Raw genomic sequence first — 16,057 nt, 5'->3', positions numbered from 1 at the left:
AATTCAGGGAACTACCCCCAAGGGGAAGGTTCCACGGGTCTCAATTATCTTCGAACAGGCATTCTTACACTGTGTAGAAGACCTGTTAAGCTTGGGAGTGATTCATCCTGTTCCATTAGGAGAACAAGGGATGGGTTTTTACTCCAACCTGTTCATAATTCCTAAAAAAGAGGGAACATTCAGACCTATTTTAGATCTCAAGATTCTAAACAAGTTTCTAAGGGTTTCATCATTCAAAATGGAAACCATTCGAACGATCCATCCTACCATCCAGGAAGGTCAATTCATGACCACGGTGGACTTAAAGGATGCGTACCTACGTATTCCTATCCACAAGGAACATTTTCAGTTCCTAAGGTTCGCCTTTCTGGACAAGCATTACCTGTGGCACTTCCATTCGGATTAGCCACTGCTCCAAGGATTTTCACAAGGGTACTAGGGTCCCTTCTAGCGGTGCTAAGACCAAGGGGCATTGCAGTAGTACCTTACTTGGACGACATCCTGATTCAAGTGTCGTCTCTGTCAAAAGCAAGGGCTCATACGGACATTGTCCTAGCCTTTCTCAGATCTCACAGGTGGAAAGTGAACATAGAAAAAAGTTCTCTGTCCCCGTCAACAAGAGTTCCCTTCTTGGGAACAATAATAGTTTCCTTAGAAATGAAGGTTTTTCTGACACAGGCCAGAAAATCAAAACTTCTAAGCTCTTGTCAGGTACTTCATTCTGTTCTTCTTCCTTCCATAGCGCAGTCCATGGAAGTAATAGGGTTGATGGTTGCGGCAATGGACATAGTTCCTTTTGCACGAATTCATCTAAGACCATTGCACCTGGGCATGCTCAGACAGTGGAATGGGGATTATACAGACTTGTCTCCGACGATACAAGTAGATCAAATAACCAGAGATTCACTCCGTTGGTGGCTGACCCTGGACAACCTGTCACAGGGAATGAGCTTCCGCAGACCAGAATAGGTCATTGTCATGACCGACGCCAGTCTGGTGGGCTGGGGCGCGGTCTGGGAACCCCTGAAAACTCAGGGTCTATGGTTTCGGGAAGACTCTCTTCTCCCGATAAACATAATGGAACTGAGAGCGATATTCAATGCTCTCAAGGCTTGGCCTCGACTAGCAAAGGCCAAATTCATAAGGTTTCAATCAGTCATCATGACGACTGTTACATATATCAACCATCAGGGGGTAACAAGGAGTTCCCTGGCGATGGAGGAGCATCCGGGGGAGTGGGAACTCCATCTGGAAATCTTTGCCCAAATAACTCAATTATGGGGCATTCCAGACTTGGTTCTGATGGCCTCTCGTCAGAACTTCATGGTCCCTTGTTACGGGTCCAAATCCAGGGATCCCACGGCGACTCTATTGGATACAATAGTAGCACCTTGGATCTTCAACCTAGCTTATGTATTCCCACCGTTTCCTCTCATTCCCAGGCTGGTAGCCAGGATCAATCTGGAGAGGGCTTCGGTGACCTTGATAGTTCCTGTGTGGCCACGCAGGACTTGGTATGCAGACCTGGTGAATGTGTCATCGGCTCCACCATGGAAGCTACCTTTGAGACAGGACCTTCTTATTCAGGGTCCATTCGAACATCCGAATCTGGTTTTCCTCCAACTGACTGCTTGGAGTTTGAACGCTTGATTTTATCAAAGCGTGGGTTTTCAGATTCTGTAATAGATACTCTTATTCAGGCTAAAAAGCCTGTAACTAGAAAAATTTACCATAATATATGGAAAAAATATATCTGTTGGTGTGAATCTAAAGGATTCCCATGGAACAAGATAAAAATTCCTAAGATTCTTTCCTTTCTACAAGAAGGTTTGGAGAAAGGATTTTCTGCGAGTTCTCTGAAGGGACAGATCTCTGCTTTATCTGTTTTACTTCACAAATGGCTGGCAGCCGTGCCAGACGTTTAAGCGTTTGTTCAGGCTCTGGTTAGAATCAAGCCTGTTTACAGACCTTTGACTCTTCCCTGGAGTCTTAATCTAGTTCTTTCAGTTCTTCAAGGGGTTCCGTTTGAACCCTTACATTCCATAGATATTAAGTTATTATCTTGGAAAGTTTTGTTTTAGGTTGCAATTTCTTCCGCTAGAAGAGTTTCTGAGTTATCTGCTCTGCAGTGTTCTCCGCCCTATCTGGTCCATGCAGATAAGGTGGTTTTTACGTACTGAGCCTGGTTTTCTTCCGAAGGTTGTTTCCAACAAAAATATTAACCAGGAGATAGTTGTACCTTCTTTGTGTCCGAATCCAGTTTCATAGAAGGAACGTTTGTTACACAATTTGGACGTTGTCCGTGCTCTAAAATTCTATTTAGATGCTACAAAGGATTTCAGACAAACATCTTCTTTGTTTGTTGTTTATTCTGGTAAAAGGAGAGGTCAAAAAGCAACTTCTACCTCTCTATCTTTTTGGCTTAAAAGCATCATAAGATTGGCTTATGAGACTGCCGGACGGCAGCCTCTTGAAAGAATCACAGCTCATTCCACTAGGGCCGTGGCTTCCACATGGGCCTTTAAGAACGAGGCTTCTGTTGATCAGATATGTAAGGCAGCGACTTGGTCTTCACTGCACACTTTTACCAAATTTTACAAATTTGATACTTTTGCTTCTTCGGAGGCTATTTTTGGGAGAAAGGTTTTGCAAACCGTGGTGCCTTCCATCTAGGTGACCTGATTTGCTCCCTCCCATCATCCGTGTCCTAAAGCTTTGGTATTGGTTCCCACAAGTAAAGATGACGCCGTGGACCGGACACACCTATGTTGGAGAAAACAGAATTTATGTTTACCTGATAAATTACTTTCTCCAACGGTGTGTCCGGCCCACGGCCCGCCCTGGTTTTTTAATCAGGTCTGATGATTTATTTTCTTTAACTACAGTCACCACGGTATCATATGATTTCTCCTATGCAAATATTCCTCCTTTACGTCGGTCGAATGACTGGGGAAGGCGGAGCCTAGGAGGGATCATGTGACCAGCTTTGCTGGGCTCTTTGCCATTTCCTGTTGGGGAAGAGAATATCCCACAAGTAAGGATGACGCCGTGGACCGGACACACCGTTGGAGAAAGTAATTTATCAGGTAAACATAAATTCTGTTTTTTTACCAAAAGAGAGAGACTTTTCATAATTTAGATGTGCTAAGAGCATTAAAGCTTTAATTTCAAGCTACTAAGGGTTTTCGACAATCTTCTAGTTTATTTTTTCTTTCTCTGGTCCGCGTAAAGGTCAGAAGGCTATGGCTGTTACTTTAATTTCCTGGAACAGCTTTTGGTTCCCAAAGGTTAATTGGAGATGGGATGGTCTTCCCCAAAATGCATTACATCCCTTTCTACTAGATCAATTTTCAATTTTGGGGCATTTAAAAATGAGGCTTCTGTTGAACAGATTTGCAAAAGCAGCAACTTGATCTTCTTTCACTAAATTTATACAATTTGAAGTGTTTGCCTTTTCTGAGGCAACTTTTGGCAGGAAATTGTGACCACAAGACATTACTATCAACTTGTAATATGAGCGATGTTTAGTGTGGTTGTGATATCCATTTAAAGTATAGGGCGTGCTAAAGATTCTCTAGTTATTAAGTTTTACAATGTACTTGTAATATCAGATTGAGCGTTAATCTTAGTTTGGTCCTTCGATATTGATAGTGCACCCTGTGCTATCTATAGTGCACCACTTTTAATCTAGGCCTATGTGTTTGTTGTTTCGATGTAAACATGTTTATGTATGCTCAGTTCATATTCATAATGATTTTCAGGTTTATTAAAAAGTTTAAAATACCATTTAAACTGTGAAACTTGAATGCAACTGAAATTGTAGCATTAGAACTAATGCAAATATCTACTTGTATTATTACATTTTGCATTTAATCTCTAATTAGTATGATAAAGTATTTTAAATTGTGTTTGTGTTTATATCTTTGTCCAGGTTCTGCAGGGGTCACCCGAGCTCGTAGAACCTAACTTATTTACTGCTGATTGCCATGTTCTGCTTCAGTCTTTGGGAGGAAAATCATTAATTACTGAAAACAGAGCAGGTGAGTAATACCCTGCAGGACGTAACAATTGTCACTATTAGTTTATTCATTTTATGTCAATGGAAAAATCCTTTTTTTTAAGTCAGTATTCTCCTCAACCCTTGATAATGATCACTTGGGAGAACATTAAAGCAGTCTTGAAAATAATGAAGATGACTTATAGTTTGTTAATGTTGTTGCTGGGGATAACACTTAGAGGTGTAGGGCTGATAGTTTTAAAATAACATGCTCTAGCGAATTAGAGCATGTAATTTTTCCATGATAAAACCACTTATATCATATCTAAGGCTCCGATGATCTAGAGGTTTTGGGCTAGCAAAATTATTTTACCCCTTAAGGATTGGGAATTTTAGAACAAAAATTGCTCAAAGTACCAGATAATTTTTAGCATTTTTTGCTATCACACCATTTAAACAGAAATAGGGCCTTGTTTTTTTATTTGCCTATTAAAACTATATGCATTTTTAAGTAGACAACCTACGGTATTGTTCCATTTTGCAGCCAAATGCAATCATATAAAAAAAAATGTTAACATTTTCACAAACTTTTGATTTCTCACTGAAATTATTTAAACACAACTGTGGCAGTCATAAGACAAAAGGTTGTAAAAGCTTCTCGGGATCCACTTTGTTCAGAAATAGGAGACACGCTTGACTTTTCAATTGCTTCATGGTATTTAGAAGGCTGTTAATTAATTGCTGCTCCGCATCACATTTCTAATATTCCCGGCAGTGAAGGGGTTAATCCAGTAGTTTATAAGGTTAATTTTAGCTGTAGTGTAGAGATTACCCTCCCACCTGACATTCTCCTCCCCCCTGATCCCTTCCAAACAGCTCTCTTCTCTCCATCACCTAACCACCCCCATACCTATATGGGGTTATATAGGTGATTATTGTTGGTTAGCATTTAGTAGGCCTTAATCACCTAACCACCCCCATACATATATGGGAGTTGATTAGGTGATTAGTGGTGGTTAACATTTAGTAGGCCTTAATCACCGAACCACCCCCCATACCTATATGGGGGGGGGCTGGTTAGGTGGTTAGATTAGGGCAGTTTAGGGGTTACTAGTGTATTTTAGCATTTTTTTCTACAATGTTTAAAATAGTATGCATTCTCGTGTATGATGTATATTATTTTAAGTATTGTGTATAAATTATAATATTTTTATTTTTTCTTGTGTTTATTATTGTAAACATTTTTTAAAATTTAGATTTATGTTACAAAATACATTAGTATTACAATTGTATTATTACATAACAGTCATGCAGTTATGTAATCCTATAATTATAATGCAACTGTCTGTTATAACATAAATATATATTTAAAAAAATATGTTTTTATTGAAAATAATAAACACAACAAGCAAGAATATTTACATTTTAATGTATATCCAATGCATTATACATGACCATGCATATTATTTTAAACATTGTATATATAATGTAGTCTGGTCTTTCATTAATATTCAATATTTAAAATGGTATGCATGGTCATGTATATTGCATATTATTTTAAGTATTGCATATAAATTAAAATGTATTTATGTTAGATGCTTGTGTCTATTAGTGATAATATATATATACTGTATGTGTGTATATATATATATATATATATATATATATATATATATATATATATATATATATATATATATATATATATATATATATATATATATATATATATATATATATATATATATATATACAGGTGGCCCTCATTTTACAATGGTTCAATTTACACCGTTTCAGAATAACAATCTTTTTTTCCAGTCATGTGACTGCTATTGAAAAGCATTGAGAGGCAGTGCATTTATTAAAATAGCCAGTAGGTGGAGCTGTCCGCTTGTGTTGCAGCAAAGCCAAGCAAGCTGAAATTAATCAGTTTAACCAGACCTGAGCAATCGAGGAGATTTCAAAGGAACAAGATCTTCCTGTCTATAAATCAGTCCAGATTGGAATGCATAGAAAGAACTGTTTGCAGAAAAATGCAAGGGAAGTCTGTGTTGTGTGATTATTTTATAAGGTTTATAATGCTGTTTAGCAAATGTTTTTGTTCATTTAATTATATATTCTGTGTTGTGTGATTATTTTATTAGGTTTATAATGCTGTTTAGCATTTAAAGTCTTCATTTCAAAGCTTTAAAAATAATGTATTAGGTGTTACTCATGACCATTTTGAGAGGGGCCTGGAACCTAACTCCCTCACTTCCCATTGACTTACATTATAAACTGGGTTTTAATTTACAACGGTTTTGATTTACAACCATTCCTTCTGGAACCTAACCCCGGCGTAAACTGAGGACTACCTGTATATATATATATATATATATATATATATATATATATATATATATATATATATATATATATATATATATATATATATGTTATAGTAGTCAGTAGCATTACATTATATTTTTACATAACAGGCATGCAACATTAACTATGTTTTAATTTATATGCAAACATTTTAAAAATGTGCATTTTACATAACAATGCATCATTTTACATATTGAATATACTGTATATGTGTAGAGCTTTAGCTTCTGCAGTTAGTATTAAGTAAGTGCTGTTTAAATTATATGCATAGTCATGTACAATGCATATTGTTTAAAGTATTATTTATATATATATATATATATATATTTATATATATATATATATAAACATATATTTTCAAACAAATATTTATGTTTGAAATAATAAACACAGCAAGCAACAATAAATCCCTTTTAAAATGTATGCAATATCTACATTGTACAGGACAATGCATATTTTGTGAAGGAGATGTGGTAAACGCCGGAGGGCCGACAAAACCTTGTCAGCCTAGATGGGCTCCTGGAACTGAGCACCGGCCTAGCGCTTCTTAAAAGGGATGCCGATTCAGCAGGGAGCAAGGGATCAAGTCACCCTTTTAGTATGTTGTCAGCATTTTGATGAGGCACCCAGGGATACCACTTGTTTGGGGGTCCTACCTTCTGGGAGGAATGGGGAACACTTTAAGATATGCCTGGACTGGAATTGAAGTGCCCCCCCTTCCTCCCAGAAGGTATCACCCAAAATAAGTGGTATCCCCGGGTGCCTCACCAAGTTGAAGACAAAATACTAAAAGGGCGACTTGATCCCCTGCACTCTGCTCAATCTGCACCCCTTTTAAAATGCTCTGGACTGGGGCTCAATTCTGTTGCTCCTCCTGCGTTTTCATTCCTACTTAGGGGTATGTACAATTTTGGCTTACGCATGATCTTGTACTTTTGAGTTATATGTGGTATGAGGTAATTGGCCCAGGAGGCTCGTCCACTTAGCAATATCACAGTCTGGGCTCTACTATTTATAGACTTAAATGTAAGCGCTCTTGCTGATCGAGAGCTAGAGGGGGAGTTCATACAGCGCTGCTGTTAGTACTTAGCCATGTCTGTACGGTACTTCGGATCTGTCTGCTGGCCAGTGGTTTTCCATTCCACTTTATTGGGTGAGGTATGCTTTTGGGTCGGTTTCCAACATTCTTTATATTGTACATTTAACATTTGAGGCTTTGCTAGTAGTATTCTATGTATTGGCTTAATCAGGAGTACACACTGCATTTACCACGTTGGTTACATAAGTCACAGGCCCTGCTTTTATTCACTGTATCTACGATCCAGATCTGCATGTATTTGTGGGGTTGATCATGACTAACTTTATATCTGCAGTACTGTTGTATATCATTTGCGTTTAAACACTGAATATAAGGTACATTGTAGTAATAGTATTTTAGAGGTTGGTTTCACATTGCATTTACTATATTAGTCACAGGACCTGCCTTTAGTTACTGTATATGCGATACAGATCTGCGCTTATGTGATGTTGGTGATTACTACTTGTATATCTGCAGCACTGTTTTGTATTATTCATCTTTAAACACTGTATATAAGGTACATTGTACATATGTATGTATTTATATGTGTATTGTTGTACGAACTGTTGTTAGTTGCCCTGGCAACCATTTTTGGCGCTTTTTTCACATGGGGGGGTCTTAGAGGGTGTAAATGTATGTTATTCATTCATGGTGTGTTGGTCTGATAAAGGGGAGCTGCCCCCGAAACGTCACTTAATTAAAGATAATTTTTGCTTCTTTAAGACGACAGTGAGTGCTGTCTTCTCTTACCTATATATATATATATATATATATATATATATATATATATATATATATATATATATATATATATATAAATATATATATAGCACTTTTCGTGCCTGACCATCAGACTGTTTAATGACCTAGCCCTTCAAACACTGTGGTAGATAAAGCAGTATCCCTAGCAACCATTCTCTACTCACGCCCCAGTGTTGAGATTGCGTAACTTGACCACATCATTTTGATCACATTGGCCGAGATCTATCAGCAGCGCCTTCCAGATCTACTGGTAGATCCCGATCTACCTGTTGGGCACCAATGAAGTAGAGAAATGGAAATGGGACCAAAATGGCCTAGTATTTTTTTTTATATATATTTATTAGTCATATTTGTTTTGTTTATATTCTGCACTTTTAGAGTCACAAAAAGGGGCAGATAACACAGGAAAGAGAGAAGGAGCTGAGATTGTTTGATAAATCAGCTAATTAGTTTCTATTTATGTACAAAGGGGTCTGACCATTCATGTGCAAAGCTTCCCCTGTCCAATCCTGACAGAGCATTTCTAAATGATTGATGTAGGGCTAGCAAGTCAGGCACTAAATGCCTTACAGGCTTATCCCCTCCACTTTTAACCTAGCATAGGGAGATGGCTTTCACTTTAGCTTCTGATGAGTGTAGTGGTGTGTGCCGGTACTGTTTTTTTGTTGGAAAAAAACCCCTTTGTGTGCAGAATAAGATTTTATCTTGCAGAGCAGTATAACTGCACATACTGCATTTTTTCACTCTTGGGACCAGGGAATTATAAAAAAATATTTTACTACTTTAGTGTTAAAGAGTTTTAGCTTAAAGGGGCAGTCTACTAGATTAATCTTAATGTTTAAAAAGATAGATAACACCTTTACTACCCATTCCCCAGCTTTGCCAAACCAACATTGTTATAATAGAATACTTTAAGACTTCTGAATCTCTGCCTGTTTTGTAGCCCCCACCAGCCACCTCTTATCTCAGTGCATTTTATTAGCTTTTCACAGCCAAATAGCTTTAATTCATGTGGGCCATATAGATAACATTGCTCTCACTCATGTGTAGTTATGTAGGAACCAACACTAATTGACTAAAATGCACTGAGATAAGGGGGCAGGCTTAGATACAAGGTAATCACAGAGCTAAAATGTATATTAATATAACAGTGTTGGTTCTGCAAAATTGGGGAATGGATAATAAAGGGATTATCTATCTTTTAAAGAATAAACATTTTAAAATAGACTGTCCCTGTAAAATATGTTTCATCGTGGGCATAGCTGGGACTGGCAGGCAGGTCTCCTGCCTTTGTTGGGGGGGGGGAAAGGTTTTGATTTAACCCTTTGTGTGCAGAATCATTTTTTTTTTATTACATTTAACATTAATCTAATGCTTGAGATACTCATTTCATAATTGATTTTATTATTTTACATCCCTGCTGTAATGTTTGAATATATGTAACTTTGAATATATATTTTTATGCAACATTTGTATATTGTTTACTTTTCACAATATGCTATATTGTATTTTGCATACACTTTACCATGAGACCAACACCCTAAGATTTTACAGGTGTTGCCAATTAAGGGGGTGTCTATGATGATTGGCTACAAATATGAGGGGAGGGTACTGTTTTTTTAATTATATTTATTTATAAACCAACAGTATAACAGAAAATCAAAAAGAAGAAAGCATAAAACAAAGATCGGTTACATTAGTTTCACATGTTCCTTTCACCTTGCAGGGTGGATTTATACACCATAAACAATACATTCCCTTTTTTTTAAGCTTAACAAATTTCCACAAAAGCCAAGAAAAACAAAGAAGAAAAGAAAAAAGAAGCACTATAAATAAAAAATAGGTAATTGGCTAAAGATAGTTATTTTCTTCTCGTAATTTATTAACTTAACCCTGTAACGAAAAGGGCAAAAAATCCCCAAGTGCACTATTCCCTATATTCTATTAATATGTCCATAAGACATTTATAGAAAAATATATTTAGAGTTAGAACATCCTCTCAAGCCCTAAATTTAAGATTATCAGGAGTTGACCGCTCCATTTCATATACTTTTATGCTGTTGGGTGTTTTTACATTTTTCTACACAAACAGTCAAACAACCACAATCACAAGTAAAAAAATAAAAATACAAATAAACAAAAAACAAGCATGCAACAGAAAAAAAAAGGGAAAGGAGAGGGAAGGATTAAATATCATCTTGCAACTCTAACCATGTTTTTGGGAGTATTTCACTAAGTATCCATAAATGGAAAAGATTCAGAGGCCAATTTAACAAATTAAATGCAACGCCGCCCCCTGCAGACTCGCGGCCAATGGGCCGCCAGCAGGGGGTGTCAATCCACCCGATCGTACTCGATCTGGTTGAATTCCGGCGATTCCTGTCCGCCTGCTCAGAGCAGGCGGACAGGGTTATGGAGCAGCGGTCTTTGTGACCGCTGCTCCATAACTTGTGTTTCTGGCTAGTCTGAAGACTCGCCAGAAACACGGTCCATCAAGCTCCGTTCCGAGCTTGATAGATAGGTCCCTCAGTCTCTTAAGTGGGGCTATTATTTGTAGTTGTATCGTTATAGGAAATGTCAAGATTGGAGCTAGCCATTTTTGTAAACATATATTCAAGGATCTTTCTAAGTTAGGTGTTATTAACTGCTGTTCCATAACCATTAGATTCCTTACTTCTTTTAAAAACCTAGAGAAAGGAGGTGCCTTACTAGCTTTCCAGTTAGACAGAATTAGACTTCTACCAAGTAGTATGATTGCATTTATCAACTTATAATTTCTATGTACATCTGCCGTGTATAAAAATATATAGATTTTATATCAAGAAAGATATTGTAGTCTAAGGCCCTGTTGAGCCAGTAGTTTATTCTATTCCAAAATTGCCTAATTTTTGGGCAATACCAGAAACAATGAGGCAAATCTGCCCAGATCTTATTACATCTATTACAATTTGAAGGATTGTTAGTGGACCATTTACTTAATATTGCTGGTGTTATATACACCCTATTTATAATCTTACAATGTGCCTCTTTCCAAGATTCTATACAGGTAGCTCTGTTAGCTAATTCAAAGCTCTTTTGAATTTCTTCCAAAGTTATAGAGGGTACCTCTCTTTTCCATTTTATCTGTAAATCATTTATATGGATTTCTCCTAATTTATTGATCAAAGTGTTATATAGGAAGGATATTGAGTATAATCCCTGTCTATATAGATTAATCGCCATGTCTAGATTACCTAAATCCCAATTCGACTCACAATTTTTAATGGTTTGGTTAAAGAAATGGCGTAATTGAAGATAAGCATAAAAATCGTGGTTGTGTAAATCATATTCTTGTTTAAGTGTCTCAAATGTTTTTATGGAATCTGTAATATCATCTTTAATCTGGATCAAATCCCTGATACCTTTATCTTCCAATTCTTTAAATACAGCAGAATTGTAGAATCTGCTAACTTTTTAGTTACTGTTTCCTCACTAATATTACCTTTATCTTAGGAAATCAGGACGCTGCTTGATGAAATTATTTCTTTTATTATACAGAAAATAAGTATTTACATAGAAACAAGTTGCTAACTAATGTAAGGGAAGGAAAGGGAAGGTGGAAAAGGGGAGAGAGAGAGATGGAAGGGGAGAGGTGAGAAGAGAGCTACCCTAGCCTACAATGGCAACTAACTTATATAGTCATTCATTCTCTTACATAGCCCAGCCCACACTCATCTATAAATTCTTCAGTGAGAGACCAGATGACATCATTATATGAATTGGGTTAGAAGTCACTTCCTTAAGCTATTGGTGAAAGAGATACAATCAGGGCCTTATAGTTTATGACACCACCTGTGCTGAAATGCTAAAATGTTTGTAAGGGTTGTAAAATGTCTTAGTGATTCCTGTGGTATCCTTCTGATCTATTGTTTACATGCAGTGATTCATCAGATTTCCAACTTGTTTCCACTTGTCTTGTCACCTCTGAACTGGAACTGTAGGTCAGTGTGCATTTAACCCTTTGTATAGACAAATGTCCCTTAGCATTTCATTATTCAATAATGTCCATGGAAATTACAGTCTGATATTAAAGTTAGGTGTGTTCATAAAATACAACAAGAATCAATTCCTGGTAGAAATATTGGATTACCTCGAATCGGAAGATGTCAAGAAAGTTTATGATCCACTGGATTTCCTTTGTGTACTTCTGCCAAGCCATTATAGGTCCATTAAATATATACATTTTGGTTATATACTTAGGAATTTTAGAATTTGGACAGTGAATAATGGCTTTTAGAGAGAATGGTGTAATGGTTGTTGTTTCTAGAAGTGCATTTGACACATATTCTTTATTTGTAACCCAATCTAGGACCACTTTTACTAATGCGGCTAGATTATAATATTTTAGGTTGGATAAAGATAGACCCCCTAGATATTTATGAATAGATAACTTTGTAGAAGAGATTCTGTTTTTTTTTTTGTTGCCAGATGAACCTAGCTGTAGTTCTATTAAAATTTAAAATATCTTAAGAGTGGATAATAAATGGTAAATTTAGCAGCAGATATAACAACTGGGGAAAGAAAATAGTTTTAATTAGCAATATTCTAGCAGACAAGGAGATTGGTAACTGTGACCATCTTTTCAAATCTTCCTGTAGCTTCAAGAATAGAGGTGTATAGTTTAAATTGTACCATCTAGTTGGATCCCTACAGATTTTAATTCCCAGATAGTTGATTGAGTAAACTACCTTAAAGGGACACCGATACTCAGGAGTCAGGGGAGCAGGCGGTGAAATCCACAATAATTCGGATTTCTCTAGATTAATTTTATAGCCAGAGATCGGTCCGTATATATATCTGCTAGATCTATAAATTGTTTTATCAAATTTTCTGTCCTACTTAAAAATAGTAGTAAGTCGTCTGCAAAGAGAGTTAATACAGATTTAAATTTACCAATAGTGATACCCTAGATTGTAAGTTCCCAAGGGAATAGGGCCCTCAATTCCCCCTGTATTTGTCTGTAAAATTCTGTCTTTTATCGTATTGTTTCTCCATTGTACTGTTATCCTTGTACCCATTGACAGCGCTGCAGAATCTGTTGGCGCTTTACAAATAAATAATAATAATAATACCCGACATCTCCTGTCGCAGCAGTATCGCAAATGGTTCCAGCAAGATGTTAAAAAGTAAAGGTGACAATGGGCATCCCTGGCGTGTCCCTCTCTCGAGTATATCAGTATAATGGATATTTATTTTTAGATTGGATCTGGGTTGATTATAAAATAGTTGTATAAGTTTTAAAAAAAAATTCTGAAATCCAAATCTTTCTAATGTGTTCCCAAGATGGTCCCAACTAATTAGGTTGAATGCCTTTTCGGCATCGACCGAGAGAATCGCCAAATCAGGTCTAGTTCAATTCCTTTTTAGACTTTCTTTATTCCAAAAGTGCTCTGTAATATTAAGAACTCTACGGATTATTCTAGAGATATTTCTCCCCTTCATAAACCCTACTTGATCTTCGTGTATCCTATCTGCCAAAATAGACATAAAAATGTTATAATCCTTTCAGGGTCTTTGTTTTTTTAAGTATCAATGTAATTGTGGAAGCAGTAAAATATTTAGACTGCATTCTATTTTCTATATAGTATTGATTGTATAGATTAACAAGAATAGGGGCAATCTCATCCTTCAAGGATTTATAGAATTCTGCCGGTAAAATCAGGTCCTGTTTCTTTGCCCCCCTTGGCCTCTTGAATGTGCTTTACTACCTCCTCTAGGGAGATCGGGATATTTAAATCTGTTAGATCTTGTAATTTAAGCTTGGGAGTAGGACATCGTTCCCAGAATCTCTTTTTGTTCTGCCCATCAATCTCTTTTTTCGTATATGTTTCTTTAAAATGTTTAAAGAAAACATCCCTTATCATTTTTTGATCTGTAATTCTATAAATTTTATCTTTAAGGGATGAAATAGGATTATAGTTAGTATTTTTAATTAACCTCGATATAAATTTTGCCGATCTTCCATAATTACTTCTATATTTATACTTTTTTTATCTTCTTGAATATCTCTTTGCTTTAAGAATAGTTCTCTCTCTTGTCTGCTTGTCCGATATTTCTCCCAATTAATCTTTAATGGCGATAAAATATACCTCGTATAGGCATTTTTTGACCTGGTTCGTCAATTGTAGCTCTCTCTGTTTAATTTTTTTTCCATGTACATAGATATGCAACAATTTCCCCTTTAATAAAGACCTTATAAGTTTCCCAGAAAATCTCTGGGTTACTCAGTGCTTCTTTATTGTTGTGGGAAAACTCTTTCCATTTTTCTTTCAGCCAGTTAATAAAGTGAAAATTGTCTGATAAATATCTTGGGGAAAAAAAAGAAGAACATTTTGAAGAAGATACAGTGGGTTTTTGTATTTGTAGGGATATCACTGCATGTTCAGAAATAAAGATTTCCTTAATATCTGCAGTCATAATAGTTCCCAAAAGACTATTTGATATTAGAAAGAAATCTATCCGTGAAAAGAACCGTGGGTCTTAGACTCACATGTATAGATTCTTTTGTCCGGGTTTTGTAAACGCCAGATATCTTGTAGTTTTAGATCTTGTGTAAAATATTTATAGCTTTTATTTTATTTTTCCCAGAAAGTCAATTCTGGCTTATTTGGTCCATAAATATTACAAAGTACTAATTTTAGACCATAATATTGATCTCAATAATTATATATCTAGCCTGTGGATCAATATCCTGGGAAATAATATTATACTTAAACTTTTTATGAAACAAAATACAGATCTCTTTTTTTCGTCCACAATAAGGCATAGAAATGATCTCTCCCACCCAAGAAGCTTTAGTTTACCTGTTTCAGCTAATGTTAGATGAGTCTCCTATATACATACAATCTGTGGATTATATTTATTTAGATGTTTTAAAATCCTCTTTCTTTTTATTGGGGATGTAATTCCCCCCCACGTTCCAAGATAAAATATTAAAGTTTTTAATATCAGACATGGACCTTATCTTTATGGAGAACCATCTACTTAATGGGAGGGGGGAGGAGAAATGGAAAAGAGAGGTAGAGAAATTTTTTTGAAAAACGTTACACTTACCCCTGTTCACGCCGGTTCATAAAGCTCTTAACTACTGTGCTCTAAAGTACACTAGCACCCGTAAACTCTCTATGTACCCCTAAACCGAGGTCCCCCCACATCGCTGCAACTATAATAAAAAAATTTAACCCCTAATCTGCCGACCGCACACCGCCGCCACCTACATTATCCCTATGTACCCCTATTCTGCTGCCCCTAATATCGCCGACACCTACATAATATTTATTAACCCCTAATCTGCCCCTCCCAACATCGCCGCTACCTACCTACACTTATTAACCCCTAATCTGCCGACCGGACCTCACTGCTACTCTAATAAATGTATTAACCCCTAAAGCTAAGTCTAACACCCCCCTAAGTTAAATATAATTTTTATCTAACGAAATAAATTAACTCTTATTAAATAAATTATTCATATTTAAAGCTAAATACTTACCTGTAAAATAAACCCTAATATAGCTACAATATAACGAATAATTATATTGTAGCTATTTTAGGATTTATATTTATTTTACAGGCAACTTTGTATTTATTTTAACTAGGTACAATAGCTATTAAATAGTTATCAACTATTTAATAGCTACCTAGTTAAAATAATTACAAAATTACCTGTAAAATAAATCCTAACCTAAGTTACAATTAAACCTAACACTACACTATCAATAAATAAATAAATTAACTAAACTACCTACAATTACCTACAATTAAATCAACTAAACTAAATTACAAAAACAAACACTAAATTACAAAAAATAAAAAAA

The 16,057-nt window shown here is 36.0% G+C and overlaps 1 protein-coding gene across 1 annotated transcript in view; it reads left to right on the top strand.

Moving 5' to 3' along the window:
- Positions 1–16,057, top strand: part of NEK10 (NIMA related kinase 10) — a 1,556,164-nt gene that overhangs the window by 1,421,318 nt on the left and 118,789 nt on the right. The window contains exon 32 of the mRNA XM_053715742.1: positions 3,932–4,040. Coding sequence (XP_053571717.1) covers positions 3,932–4,040 — 109 coding nt within the window. The remainder of the gene's footprint in view (positions 1–3,931; positions 4,041–16,057) is intronic.

This window comes from Bombina bombina, chromosome 5 (genome assembly GCF_027579735.1).
Source record: "Bombina bombina isolate aBomBom1 chromosome 5, aBomBom1.pri, whole genome shotgun sequence".
Lineage (NCBI taxonomy): Eukaryota > Metazoa > Chordata > Amphibia > Anura > Bombinatoridae > Bombina > Bombina bombina.
Note: the sequence above shows the minus strand (reverse complement) of the source record. Positions and strands in the feature narration are given on the sequence as shown.